The sequence below is a fragment of the Heterodontus francisci genome, chromosome 27 (genome assembly GCF_036365525.1).
Source record: "Heterodontus francisci isolate sHetFra1 chromosome 27, sHetFra1.hap1, whole genome shotgun sequence".
NCBI lineage: Eukaryota > Metazoa > Chordata > Chondrichthyes > Heterodontiformes > Heterodontidae > Heterodontus > Heterodontus francisci.
The window spans coordinates 28,749,158-28,764,599 of record NC_090397.1 but is presented as its reverse complement, the minus strand read 5'-3'; the positions used below and the strand labels follow the sequence as shown (position 1 = coordinate 28,764,599).

Genomic DNA, 15,442 nt, shown 5'->3' with positions numbered 1-15,442 from the left:
TGATCTAAGATAGATGTATGTTAGGAAAATTTATGAAGATATGTTTAAACATTTTTAAAACAGCACATGCATAAATATTTTTTTTAAAAACACTTTTTCCTGGTGTGCTAATCTACATGAACTGTTCCTGATAATAGAAGGAAAAGGAACTGATGTGCACTCCCTGTATACAATGTGAATGAGAAAGTTCTGTATGGTCTAATCGGCCCCTGCCACAATGCCTCTTCCCCTTTTTACTGCACTCAGCCCTGACTCCAAGTCCAGTCTGAATAAAATTCTATCCTATGTTGATGACTAAAATATGTATCTTCTGCTTAATCCAACCATATTGATAATTGCGAATGCAGCTGGGTAACTGTTGTGCTACTTCTGCCAGAAATAAACAGTATTATGTCTCTAATTGGAAGGATATTGAACAGCTGGACTGAATTGTCTTACTCAGTATTTGAATTAGTTTACAGTACATTTAACTTCAGGAATTTTGAGCAACAAGAAGTTAAGTTAAAGGCATAAATATTTATGCAAGTAGTCTTTTGATTTAACATTCTTATTACTGTCCCAACTACGCATTGAATTGTGCAATGACTGCATATCACATTCAGTGTAATACTTACTCTTTAATAACTCAAGTTTCCGACTTGCGTCCGATAATAATGATTCAGCTTCATTCTGCAATAACTTTGCTTTCTTTCGAGCTTCAGAAGCTGCATCAGATTTTTTTACAATGCTGTCCTCTACAATAGTGTACTTTTCTTTAAGGACAGTATCAAGTACCTAGGTTTAAAAAAAATCCTGTAAGATACGGTTAACATCTCACAATGGATGGCAGTTTATGTACACTGCAGGATGACACTGTTTATTACATAGGATTAACAGCACAGAAACAGCCATTTGGCTGAACTGGTCTATGCTGGCATCTTTGTTCCATGAGCCTCCTCCCACCCATTTCATCTAACACAACCAGAAAATAAAATCCTGTGTTTTCACACAGCAACATGAGCAAATGCAGATGTTGGATTTCTGCAGAGAATAAGAGTACAAAAAGAAATAGAAATTTTGGATAAGGCGGTCACTGACAACCTTAGGAATTTAAAGGAAAACAGAGTGCCCGGACTGAATGGACTTTGTACGAGGGTACATAAAGAGGTCCTTTCTCTGTCTTTAGGGAGTTTTAAAAATGGAAGTAGTGGAAAGCACTTAACATAGAACCAATCTTTAAAAAAAATTTGGGAAGACACATGAAATTAAAGAACAGTGAGCTTACTACTTTAGTGTAAAATATTAGGCTTCTTTAAGAGGGGACAATAAAAGGAAAAGGTGTCTTTTGTATAGTGCCTTTCATAATCTTGGGACATTCTTGGAACTTAGAAAAATACTCAATTGGCTGTAAAATGTAGTCAATGTTGTGACATGGGGAAATACAACAGCCAATTTTGTCTCAGCAAGGTCCCATAAGCAGCATATATATGACCAGATAATCTGCTTGAATTATGTTTGTTGAGGAGAACTCCCTTGTTCCTCTTTTGAACAGTACTGTGGGATCTTTCATGTCCACTTGAGAGGCAGATGGGGCCTCAGTTTAATGTCTCATTTGAAAGATGGCATGTCTGACAGTGCAGCATTCCCCTCAGTATTACACTCAAGCATCAGCCCCAATTATACAGTTGACTTGAATCATCATTCTTCTGACTTAGAGGCAAGAGTGTTACTACCACTGAACCAGTAATGATATCCAGGCACTGGAGGCAATGCAGAAAAGATCAGCCAAACTGATCCTCAGCCGAAGGCAGATGACGCGACAAGAAGAGCTTGAAGAATCTGGCATTGCTTACTCTGAAGATGAGAATGCTCTAGGGTGAAATTATTTAACTATAAAATTGAGAAAAGAACATCTGAAATAGGAGCAGGAGCAGACCTCATGGCCCATTGAGCCTGCTCTGCCGTTCAATAAAAAATTGAATGCTAAATTTACTCCAAAATAATTGAAAATGCCTACCTGTTTGGCCTCATCTGCAGCCTGCTTTACTTTATCTGCTGTGTTCCCGATGTTTTCAGCAGTATTTATGTTGTCTGTGGTCTTATGTTTTAGTTCATCAATATCCTTTTCAATTTGTGCTAAGCGTTTAGTAGCATTGTTGAGACTTTGTTCTGATGCTACTGTCTCCGATTCAATCTAAAAAGTATTTTAAAAAGCAAAGATAGGTACATAACCAAATGCAATTTATAGTCTACATGTAACAGTTTAACACTAGAGATGCACATTTTCATTTAGACTACACTTTAGATGAGTAAACATTTCAGTCTAGTTTTGAAGAAACTACTGATTTGCCAACTTGAGGTCCTTTCCTAACTCGTAAGACCACTCCATGAGACAAGAAAATTATTTCAGATAAGACAAATTTACAGTAATGGCCATTGTTACAAATATTCTTACGCTAAATGTTCATAAGTGGAAAGTTACAACTACAGTGGAATGGTCACCTTGAATATTCTTAAAAGAAATTTCACCTTTGAATTTTAATCCACTGCATATTAAAATAGAGAATAAAATGAACAATGTTGACAACAAAATTAGAATGTATAAAGATGAGAGAAATTAAATAGCAACTTTTAGGTAAATACAAAATCAGCAGTACTGAAAGGATCCAGGTTGGAGTCTAGGTACAGACTAGTCTGAGCTCATTACTAGCATTATAGAGCTAATCAATCTTCCTTTCTTTAACCAGCCTAAATAGTATAAAATTCTACCAACTGTAGAGCACATAAGATTTCTCATGTACTCAAAGTTGATTAGATTATGATTAGAGATACAGCACTGAAACAGGCCCTTCGGCCCACCGAGTCTGTGCCGAACATCAACCACCCACTTATACCAATCCTACACTAATCCCACATTCCTACCAAACATCCCCACCTGTTCTTATATTTCCCTACCACCTACCTATACTAGTGACAATTTATAATGGCCAATTTACCTATCAACCTGCAAGTCTTTTGGCTTGTGGGAGGAAACCGGAGCACCCGGAGAAAACCCACGCAGACACAGGGAGAACTTGCAAACTCCACACAGGCAGTACCCGGAATCGAACCCGGGTCCCTGGAGCTGTGAGGCTGCGGTGCTAACCACTGCGCCACTGTGCCGCCCTGTTGCATGGCATTAGAGCAGTAAATTTGAATTTTCAATATACCTATACACACACACACACTTTTCAATTCTGTGATAGATTAAAGGTGCTACTTTCTTTGCCATCAATTGCATTTGCTTTGCATTTCACTGAGATAAGAAGTTTAAACAAACAGGTGTCTGTCTATGAGCATGGCTGGATTATTAAAACAGACAAAGACACATGCTAAAATTGAAGATGATAGAGATAAAAGACCACTTTAATTGCAACAGATTACGCTGTGCATTCTCTGTCAAACAAATATGCACTTAGGAGTCTGTAATTGTTAACTTTGCTCCAGTTCTTTGATCTAATCACAGGGGTTGCACTGATAGTCCATGCTCAGTCTATTTTGTTGATAGAAGTGGCGATACAGCTGTAGGCAATGGGTAAAATGCTGGCATTTTATCAGGAAACATAAACCTGCACAGAGCAGTTCAAAGACTACTCAATGTATAACATTAGCATCCTAATGCTTTAGTACTCTGGGGTCAGCTATAAATTCACAAGTATCAGATAAAGGCATCACAGTTGCTTGACAACTACAACTGAATTTTGTGAAACACTAAATGCAGTTTTAGAAAAGACCCTGAACAGAAAATAAGTGAAATTGTTTCTAAGCTGTAATCATCTTTGAAACATTGTTAATTGTTAAATATTTTAGCCAGCTACTTGTTCAGATAGGTTCCTAAAATTCTTCCCATAACTTGGCAGGTAAATGCAATGTCTTGTTTGCTGCTATAAAGACCATGAAAATCTCAGATTCCTGGTCCACGTGGAGTTATAGTTTACGTAGAGCATCGCAGATACCCTCAATGTGTGCACTGTAGAGGGTACCTACTTCCGATCACTGTCCTGTAATCTCCTGCTATAAAATGTGCACATAGAAACATCAGCTGAGGTCTGGCTCTGCTATGGCACTCAGCACAGTTAAACCACTCATTATGCTCATTTAAACTCATTTTACCAGATTTCTGTATGCATCAATAACAGTATGGCAGGAGTGCTCTGATTTTCTAAGGGGGATGTGGGGAAAGAGGTATCAAAAATTTCAGTATACAACATTCAGTTCCTAGAGATTAGCACCAATGTCTTCAGTGTGGGGGGACTCAATTTTACAGTAATTTAAGTCTTATATCAGGAATGAAAACAAGCAAACAGAGCATGCACAAAGACAGAATTATCATTGAGAGCTTCCCCAGTCTACAAATTAGCTATATTATTGGTATCCAGGGGGTAATGGAAGAATATTCAAAATCTGACTGGGTAGATGCATATGGTCCCAGTGCTAATACGTTTATGAAGATGGGTGGATATTATTAGGTTTGTAATAGAGCTGAACTCCTACTATTCAAATATTCCTTGCAACTGAAGTCTTTGAATATAGTGACATACTGATGTCAGTAGGTCTTGTGTCCCCTCAATGTCCTCATTAGCTTGTTTGATGGCTTTTGCTGCTGCATTCTGTGTCCTTTCAGCTTCATCCAAGGCCTCCTTTACACGATCAGCTGCAACTTTAACATCTGTTGAATGAATTCTGTAACACAAATAGTTATGGAGATATCCCTTTAATACAATCAGCCTCCACTGTAGTATCTATAATTTAACTAGAGCAGATTATGTCCAGGTGCTTTTGAACGGTCTAATTTTGGTTAAAATGAGGAGTGTCATGCCAGGATACTTAAAAATTTGTCAAGTTTTTTTTTAATTTTTGGTGACAGCAACTCTGGGTGTGGATATGGATGGGAGGCAATCTGGGAGAAATCAATATTGAATGTTTTTAGAGATACAGCACTGAAACAGGCCCTTCGGCCCACCGAGTCTGTGCCGACCATCAACCACCCATTTATACTAATCCTACACTAATCCCATATTCCTACCACATCCCCACCTGTCCCTATATTTCCCTACCACCTACCTATACTAGGGGCAATTTATAATGGCCAATTTACCTATCAACCTGCAAGTCTTTGGCATGTGGGAGGAAACCGGAGCACCCGGAGGAAACCCACGCAGACACAGGGAGAACTTGCAAACTCTTACACAAGCAGTTAATCACTCTGAATTTAAGAAATCTGCAGTTACTTCCTGAACTAGTATGGCTAATATATACTATTGAAATGAGAGGAAAAGTTGTTAACTCAAATGATTAATAAGTAGATAATCGTTATTTTAACTAAAATTTTATCGAGCAGATATAGCTGGTAGTTTGAGCAAGAAGAGATTTTGAGACACACCTAGATTTCCTGGCCTCATCCAGCAGTGCTTCAGCCCGCTCAATATCCGCTGCACTCTGGTTTAGGATCACTTCAACATCTGACAGACTCTCTACCCGGGCACGAATGTCATTGGTCAGATCCTGAAGCTGCTGAGGAGTAGTTGGCATTTCTAATTTCAATACTTCATTGGCAACTGCCTCAATGCTCTCCAGATCAGCACCATCCTCTGAAGCAGCAACAAGACAAAGCTGTTATAAGCTGATCAAACAGTTAATGGATAAAAGTAAAATGGAATGCAAAGTACAGCTACAGGAAAAAGGTCAAGTTAATTTGAAAAATGATAACCTAAAATGTGATCAATTTAAAAACCTAATTATCACGCAATTTTTTTTAAAAACATTGCTCGTGATATCGATGAGGAAAGACCAGAATACTATCCCGTATTAATCTGGCTCTTATGAGTAATCAACACTGGATTTATATTAACAGATTATTTTTGACAAACTGGAATAGAATTTCCACACTGAATGAAAATCTGCATTACTGAAATTGTTGCACTTAGAACAAGGAAGCCAGAGCTGGGTTTCTTGGTAAAAATCCAAATGAAACCCATTTCATTATTGTCACTTTTTAGGTCTGCATTTATCTCCTCATCTTGGAGCGGACATTCCAAATGGATAGGTTGGTCTAAATAGTACCTGTATGACAAAGAAGAACATCACCATCATAGAGGATTAGTGGTAATGTTCTGACTTTTGAAAGTACCACCAGATTAGGAAGCCCCCCTCTCCTGCTCTGAAAGGGCCTTTATTGCCAATGGCACAGCAGTGATTTGAACCTGTAGTTAGACTATTGTGTCCAGTTTTATGTATCTTTAGGAAAAATGTCACTGCTGTGGGGAGTATAGGAGAGATTTACTAGGATACTACCAAGGATGAATGGCTTTAATTATGAGGAATGATTTTAAAAGCTAGAGTTTTTTCACTAGAACTGAGAAGTTTACAAGAATTGAGGAAAAACTATTCCCACTGGTTGGGTGAGGCAGTAAATAGCAGGCATACATTTAAGATCACCACCTAAATAACAAAAGGAAAAGTTAGTTCTTTTTATGCAAAGGATTGCTAAGTCTTAGAATGTCCCAGCCAGGTAAGAGGGATAAAAAATATATTTTACAATTTAAAGAACATGAGGGAAGGGACAAAATGGATAGCTCTGTAAGAGCTGGCACAGGTATCAGAAAATCCTGATTTGCAAATTACAAAGTGAACTTGGTTACATGCCATCCTGTGGGCAGCATCATCTTGAGCACAGGACATTTCACTCCAGGAACCCAATTACTGATGCCTTCTTGAATCATAAACAGCAAGTAAACCAAAGATTCATTGTCTATTGTCATGCTAGGCCCCCACCTACCAAGAATGAGGCACATTCATTTTTTCATTAACATTGATTTTAAACTGTTACTGGAGTGAGGAAAGGATGTGTTAAACAAATTAGCCGTGGCTGGAAAAGACATTTGCATATTAACAGACGGTGGTTGGAAGGACAAAGGACCATTCCCTGACACATTCAACCCACAATGGACCTTGATCACCAGGTATTGTGTATCAAAGGAGTATTCCAAAGGTGATTCTGAGGTGATACAATCCAAGACATGGTCAGACCAGTTAGTCACATGACTAACCTGCTTGGCAAACTGGGTTTTTCTGAATTGTACAAACAGTTTGAACTGAGTGTGTCTGTTTGCTCCTGGACTGAGAAGATCTCTCCTGTCTGCTCCCATCTCTTTCTCACAAGCCTCTGAATCCACTGAAGACACACGAACCCAAGAAAGAAAAGTCTCCGACAGCGAACAAGATTTAAGAAGAGTACTGAGCCCAATGAAAAGCAAGATCTACCTGCAATCAAGGACTTTACAGTGAGCTCGAAGAACCGTAACAAAAACTCTTCAGATATTGCCCAAAACTTTTCCACTTTATTTTCCTTCTCTTTTCTGTCTCTATTTGCATGTGCATATCGCCTATGCATGCTAGCGTAGGTGTGTCGCGTATCCGTAGGCATCAACCGAATTAGAGTTTAAGTTTAATAAATTTCAACCTTTTCTTTAAACCTAAGAAAACCTGTTTGTGCTGGTTTCTTTGACATATTGGAACACGGTGAACAAGGATTCACCAAGGGGGAGCTAAAAACACTGTTTAAAATTAAACCCTGTTATGGTAAGACCAGGTAGAGGCCGAAAGGGAACCCTAGACCTCTTTCTCACCAGGTCGTAACAGAAATTTGGGTGCGGATTTCAATACAGGTTTTCTTGTGATTGTGTGTGATTGAATACGAACATGTCTGCAACTGAAGCTAGTAGCTCTCCAAGTCAGGGTGATAAGTTAAAAGTACTGTCTATCAAGGAGTTGAGAAAAATGGCTGAGCAGTGTGGGATCACTGTATGTGGCAAGGCTAGGAAGTCTGAACTCCTAAGGCTAGTGGCCAACCATTTTTTCCTTGAATGTGAAGAAGCAGAAGCAGTGTTAGAAGTAAACCCAGACATGGTACTGCTCGTATGGATACAAATAGAACAAAGGAAACTTGAAATAGAAGACAGGGAAAGAGAAGGAGAAAGGGAGAGACAGGAAAGAGAAAGAGAGAGACAGGAGAGGGAGAAAGAAAGAGCCTTCCAGAAAGAATGTGAAGAAAAAGAAGAGAGGAGATAGAAAGCAAGAGAGGAGAGTGAAAGAGAAAGAACCTTCCAGAAAGAATGCAAAGAGGGAGAGTTGAAGAGGCTTGAGTTAATTAGGGGGCTAAAGAGTAACCCCAGTGTAAGCATAGCCAATATGGAGCAGCGTAATTCAGGGCTGGGTACAGGATTGTTAAAACTAGCTCAACTAATTCCAAAATTCAATGAGGAAGATGTAGAAGGATTTGTTTTGGCTCCTTTGAGAAACTGGCAAGGCAGTTAAAATGGCCAGCTGAGAACTGGCCCCTTTTACTACAAAGCAAGTTAACTGGAAAAGCCCATAAGAGGTTTATTCCCTGCTGCCAGATGAGAGTTCATCAAATTATGAACTGTCAAAAAAATGCTATCCTCAGGACATATGAATTAGTACCTGAAGCCTATTGCAAAAGTTTAGAACCCTCAAGAAGCAAGCTAATCAAACTTATCTGGAGTTTGAAAGAAGTACTTGCAGGTTGATAGGTAAATTGGCCGTTGTAAATTGCCTCTAGTGTAGCTAAGTGGTAGGAGAATGGTGGGGATGTGGTAGAGAATATGGGATTAATGTAGGATTAGTATAAATGGGTGGTTGTTGGTCAGCACAGACCCGGTGGGCCGAAGGGCCTGTTTCAGTGCTATATCTCTATGTGGGCGGCACAGTGGTTAGCACTGCAGCCTCACAGCTCCAGCGACCTGGGTTCAATTCTGGGTACTGCCTGTGTGGAGTTTGCAAGTTCTCCCTGTGTCTGCGTGGGTTTCCTCCGGGTGCTCCGGTTTCCTCCCACATGCCAAAAGACTTGCTAGTTGATAGGTAAATTGGCCATTATAAATTGCCCCTAGTATAGGTAGGTGGTAGGGAAATATAGGGACAGGTGGGGATGTGGTAGGAATATGGAATTAGTGTAGGATTAGTATAAATGGGTGGTTGATGGTCGGCACAGACTCGGTGGGCCGAAGGGCCTGTTTCAGTGCTGTATCTCTAAACTAAACTAAAGTAAGCAGCTGGCTTTTGACCACTGGCTGAGTTGCTATTAAAGTACAGCTCAGCTATGATAATCTGAGAATTAATTCTGTTAGAGGAATTTAAACACTCTCTCCCACTCTGCATAAAGACTCATGTAGAGGAGCAGCGGGTCAAGAGAGCCCAGCAAGCGACCGTTCTGACCAATGAGTTTGCTTTAATTTATAAATTGGTTTCCCAGGGGAGAAACTTTCCTTATCACCCCCACAAATCCGAAAAGGACAAAGGGTGGGAAGGTGATAGGAGCCCAAGCAGTCCTAGGAGAGAAGAAAAAGCAAGAGACACAGGGGGCCCTCCTCCAGCCAAAAAGGAAGGTGCTGTGAGCAAGAGTGAGACCCGGAGACCTATGTGCTTCCATTGTAATAAAGTAGGGCACTTAAAAGCTGACTGCTGGAAACTAAAGGGAAAACCTGTAGGGTTAAGCAGGGCACACCCGCTCAGTTATGAGGAGAATCTGATGGAAAGCACAGCAGAACAAGCTGTGGCTTTAACTGCAGGAAGAGTGAGACCCAGGAAGCTTACTATTGAAAGTGTAGGAAAATTTAATAGGATTCCTGCAGGCTATCAGAGTTTTGTATCTGAAGGGAAAGTAACCCCATACCCCTCAAGTGGGGCAAGCAAGCCCACAGTAATTCACAGGGGCCACTGGATCCCTTTTACTGGGAAAAGGCCTGACCTTTCCCCCAGAGAGTGCAGTGAACATCAGAATGGTGATGAATGGTATTGGAGGGCAGTGTATGCCTGTACCTGTACACCAGGTGCACCTGGAGTGCGACCTAGTTTCGGGACCGGCAACTGCAGGGATTATCCCTAGTTTGCCTGTGGACGGGGTTGACCTGCTCCTCAGTAATGATCTTGTGGGGGTGAAGGTGGTAGCATCCCCAGTAATGGAAGAAAGACCGCAGGAGGTCAGAGAGACAGGGCAGTGGCAGGAGATGGATCCCTGTAGTTTCCCTGAATGTGCAATGGATCAGGCCATTATCAAACCAGCTCCCCCAGAGGAGATTGCATTGGCACTGCAGGCAAATGTCCATGGGGTCTGCCTGTCCGAGATTTTCTTTGGAAAGTTAGGAGACCCAGGGAATGAATTAAATGGATTTTTCCTACCTGAGGCTCAGCGAGCTGACCCAGTATTGTGAGAGTTAGCACAGGCTGCCCAGTCTGAAAGTGAAGCAGAGGGAGTCCCTGATTGCTACTATTTAATAAATGAGGTACTGCTGAGGAAATGGAGTTCTCCTCACAGACCTGAGGGCAAGGAGTGGACAGTAGGTCACCAGTTAGTGGTGCCGCAGAGGTACTGGAGAGAAATATTATGAAGGGCCCACAAGACTACAGTGGCTGTACGTGCCGGTATACAAAAGACCAACGCCCGCATAAGACAGCAGTTTGACTGGCCAAAACGCCACAAAGATGTGGTGGAGTACTGCAGGAGTTGCCACATGTGCCAGGTTGAGGGGAAACCCCAACCTACAGTGAAACCTGCACCCATAAGTCCTGTACTGGTGTTAGGAGGACCCTCCAGCAGAGGGCTGGTGAACTGTAAGGGACCTCCGCCGAGAAAAAAAGGGGACAGGCAGGCACAAGGCTGGCAAATCTCTCAAAAGAGACAGAGAAAAAGTGACCAAGAGGGCAGGTTAAAGGAAGTCCAGGAGGAATCCCGAATGAAAACCCCTACCGCCCAGTCAGCCAACCCCGAAAAATGTGTAAAGTTAGACCCGACATCCTCCTATATAAATGCAGACATTAGAAGCACCCCATCAGAGTTGCTAACAGCATTTACAAGAACCTGCAGAGACAAAGAAAAACCTCTAGGGGGCAGAGAAACTGTGAGGATGATGCCTCACATAGTCAAAGTGCCACAGTGGCATGCAGTAAAGTCTGCACAAATACTTGCAGGCAGCAGTGTCCTCTGGGACAAAGGGGTGATTAGCAAAGAATCGTCACCCACAGTCAGAACCAAAGAGAACCAAAGTCAAAAGCCTTTGCATAATTCAGCAAAGCACTGAAAGAGTGTCCATGATAGACCTACCCACTACTGACTCTTCCGAAAAAAAAATTACCTCAGCAGGAACAAAGACCCCAGGCAGCCATGGAAATGGGCAAACGGAAGAGAACCTACCCCAAAAAAGAATCACTTGTTTACTGGGATGCCAAAAGTGGTGGGGGGGGCAGTTTTAATAAGTTTTAGGATTTGTGAATGAATGAGAGAAATGCATGTTTTTTTTTCTGTATCATATTTTCTCTCATCCCTTTTAATGAAACACGACTTTTCTCAAATCGCATTTCATTCTGCCGGATGTGAGGTGTCATGCTAGGCCCCCACCTGCCAAGAATGAAGCACATTACTCTTGTCATGAATATTGATTTTAAACTGTTACTGGAGTGAGGAAAGGTCTTGTTAAACACATCAGCCGTGGCTGGAAAAGACATTTGCATATTAACAGATGGCAATTGGAGGACAAAGGACCATTCCCTGACACATTCAACCCACAATGGCCCTTGATCAGCAGGTATTGTGTGTCAGAGGAGCATTCCAGAGACTGCTGAGGTGATCCAATCCAAGACGTGGTCAGATCAGTTAGTCACACGACTAGCCTGCTTGGCAACTTGGGTTTTTCTGAATTGTACAAACAGTTTAAACTGAGTGTCTGTTTGCTCCTGGACTGAGACGATCTCTCCTGTCTGCTCCCATCTCCTTCGCACAAGCCTCTGAATCCAATGAAGACACATGAACCCCAAGGAAGAAAAATCTCCTACAGCGAACAAGATTCAAGAAGAATACTGGGCTCCAACGAAAAGCAAGATCTACCTACAATCAAGGACTTTACAGTGAGCTCGAAAAACCATAACAAAAACTCTTCAGATATTGCCTCAAACTTTTCCACTTTATTTTTCTTCTGCTCTTTTCTGTCTCTATTTGCACATGTGTATTGCGTATGCATGTTAGTGTGGGCACATCACGTTTCTGTAGGGGTCAACTGAATTAGGGTTCAAGTTTAATAAATTTCAACCTTTTCTTTAAGCCTAAGAAAACCTGTTTGAGCTAGTCTCTTTGCCTTATAATTGGAAAGCGGTGAACAAGGATTCACCAAGGGGGAGCTAAAAAAAGTGTTTAAAATTAAACCCCGTTATGGTAAGACCAGTTGAAGGTTGAAAGGGAACCCGAGATCTCTTTCTCACCGAGTTGTAACACTACCAACAACAATGCTGAATTCCACTTTACCCATTTACACAGTAAGGATCTAGCCCACAACAAAACTATCCAAACTGGGCCAACCCGAACCACTGTTAATTGTTAGCGAAACTCAATTTGGAATGGTCCTTGTAAAAGTTACCCAATATGTCTTTCATGCTGAAGCAACTACGAATAGCCAGAAAGTGGGGGGAAAAAATCCCTCCATTCTAAAGTTTCTTTGACAAGGGCATGGAAAGACAGATTTGTCATTCCTCCTTAACTGTACTGATTTCAATCAACCTATATTTCATCAGCTCAAATCATAAGAACCTTTTCATTATGGTCTTCCTTTAGATGTTGCCAGAACGTGCAATAAACAAGATACTTAGAGGACAGAAGCATTGGTTCAGGACAGTTATATAAAATGTAAAATAAATCACTGAGCTCATTTACTGAAAATAACTGAATCCAGTGCAGTGCTGGATACATTCTTTTGGAGCAGTGCAAATACAACTGATTATAATGGAGACACAAAAAAGCATGTGGACAGACTGTATAAGGCAAAGTTGTCACAAGGTGAAGGATGAAAGTGCATTAATAGAAAAAGCATATTTCAGTCTACATGATGTGTTCAATGCAAGAATTTTACTTAAAGTAAACAAACGTGAGCAATTTACTGCCAGGTTTCTGAAAATGAAACTGATTAATATTATACATACAAATCATACATGGAAGATAAACTTAAATGTACTACAACATAAACTAGATTGAAAAGGCACCGAGCCAAGCCTGGCGAAAGCCTGTGTCACATCAATTGTTATTTTTCCTGACTAACAGTGGTACCATTACAATAATTACTAGGTGACCAATCAATATGCTTGAGGAAGCACAAGGATCCCAAACTAGAGGATCACAAATAGCAAATAGATAGATAACTGCTAAACAGTAAAGCGTTTAGTCTCTTGCAGAGGAAAAGTCAAAGAGATGAACTTGGATGAGCAAACACATTCTATAGAATCACATATTCGTAGCAAATCTGTACTGTATTAACAGCAACCAGAGAAAGATCTGTAGCCTAGATGATCTTCGTCTTCTGGTTATAAATATAGCAATAGCAAATTTTGAATTTCAAATCATACAACTCAAAATGGCTCTCCGTGATCATTTGGTTTATTCCTCATCCCTGATACTAGGTCAGTGATATTACACAATAAATAAACCAGCTGCAGAGATCAATGCACAATAACACAAAAAAGGTTTCATCTCAATCCTTACGTGTAAGAAATTCCCTGATTTGCTTGATGAGATTCCTTAGGTCTTCATTGCTCTTGTCCACCTTTTCTTTTGTTGTATTGGTTTTTAACAGGACCTTTTGTGCATTTAGTTTAGCCTCATCTGCTTTAATTTTTGCATCAGTGACCTGCAGAGACACAATATGACCATCTATTAGATTGCACAGGGCATTAATATGACGCACTGAGGAACCTCTCCAGCCATTCAGGACAACCTCACAAATTGTGATAAAATGGGAATTTCTCTAAAGCGGAAGCAATAAATATCAAGGCTGGTGTAGTGCACAGGAACCTTTTATCTGCCTAAAATTCATACAACATCCTACGAGTTGAATATTTGTCCCTGAAGAACTTTAATTAGCATCTGCACTATCTTTTACTGGCGGTATTACTATCAAACCTCTTCCATCCTTCTTAGCATGTTGTAGGTCTGCCAAATGCTTCAGCCAACTGATTGGCTTTTTAGGTTAAAAGGGGGCCACTGATAAGCACATCTCAACTCACATTCTGAAACGAGCACAGAAGTGCCTCCTTATCCTTTCCTTCATGCTGCTTTTTCTCTGTCTGGCTTAGATTTTTAATGTGATTCAGTGGACAGCTGTTATTGCTGTTCCCAAGTCAGCAACAGTGGCTTTAGGCGGATCAGGTGCTGTACTGGCTCATCCATCTTGTTTCGTACATCAATTTGCAAGTAACATTCATGCCACACAAGTGCCAGGCAATGACCATCTCCAACAAGAGAATCTAACCATTTCGCCTGACATTCAACGGCATTACAATCGCTGAATCTCCCACTAACACCACCCTGGGGGTTACCATTGACAAGAAACTGAACTGGAGTAGCCATATAAATACTGTGGCTACAAGAGGCTAGGAATTCTGTGGCAAATAACTCACCTCCTGTCTCCCCAAAGTCTGTCCACCATCTACAAGACACAAGTCAGGAGTGTGATGGAATACTCTCCACTTGCCTGGAGGGTGAAGCTCCAACAACACTCAAGAAGCTCGACAGCATCCAGGACAAAGCAACCTGCTTGTTTGGCATCCCATCCACAAACATTCACTCCCTCCACCACCGACGCACAGTGGCAGCAGTGTGTACCATTTACAAGATGCAATGCACCAAGGCTGCTCAGGCAGCACCTTCCAAACCCGCAACCTCTACCAACTAGAAGGATTTAGGCAGCAAATGCATGGGAACATCACCACCTGCAAGTTCCCCTCCATGCCACACACTATCTTGACTTGGAACTATATCGCCGTTCATTCATTGTCACTGGGTCAAGATCCTGGAACTCCCTTCCTAACAACCCTCCTGTGGGTGTACCTACCCCATGTGGACTGTTAAAGAAGGCAGCTCACCACCACCTTCACATGGACAATTAGGGATGGGCGATAAATGCTGGCCTGGTGAGCGACGCCCACATCCCATGAAAGGAAAAAAAAAATTTCAGTTTGAAGTTTCCAACATGTTTTCTGCTGCAGTCAATGCTGTTACCACAAACTATAACCCAACACTAAAGATGGGCACAATGCTTGAATTTTTGAACCCCTCCAGTGGCGCGGTACAGTGGCGCAGTGGTTAGCACCGCAGCCTCACAGCTCCAGCGACCCGGGTTCAATTCTGGGTACTGCCTGTGTGGAGTTTACAAGTTCTCCCTGTGTCTGCGTGGGTTTCCTCCGGGTGTTCCGGTTTCCTCCCACATGCCAAAGACTTGCTGGTTGATAGGTTAATTGGCCATTATAAATTGCCCCTTGTATAGGTAGGTGGTAGGGAAATATAAAGACAGGTGGGGATGTGGTAGGAATATGGAATTAGTGTAGGATTAGTATAAATGGGTGGTTGATGGTTGGCACAGACTCGGTG

General features: G+C 41.4%; 1 protein-coding gene across 1 annotated transcript in view; it reads right to left on the bottom strand.

The window, feature by feature from the left end:
• Window positions 1-15,442, bottom strand: part of lamb1a (laminin, beta 1a) — a 98,841-nt gene that overhangs the window by 2,334 nt on the left and 81,065 nt on the right. Inside the window, exons 28-32 of the mRNA XM_068059037.1 lie at window positions 13,559-13,703; window positions 5,402-5,609; window positions 4,560-4,701; window positions 1,997-2,173; window positions 615-774 (exon numbers count right to left, since the gene is read on the bottom strand). Of these exons, the coding sequence (XP_067915138.1) occupies window positions 615-774; window positions 1,997-2,173; window positions 4,560-4,701; window positions 5,402-5,609; window positions 13,559-13,703 (832 nt within the window). The remainder of the gene's footprint in view (window positions 1-614; window positions 775-1,996; window positions 2,174-4,559; window positions 4,702-5,401; window positions 5,610-13,558; window positions 13,704-15,442) is intronic.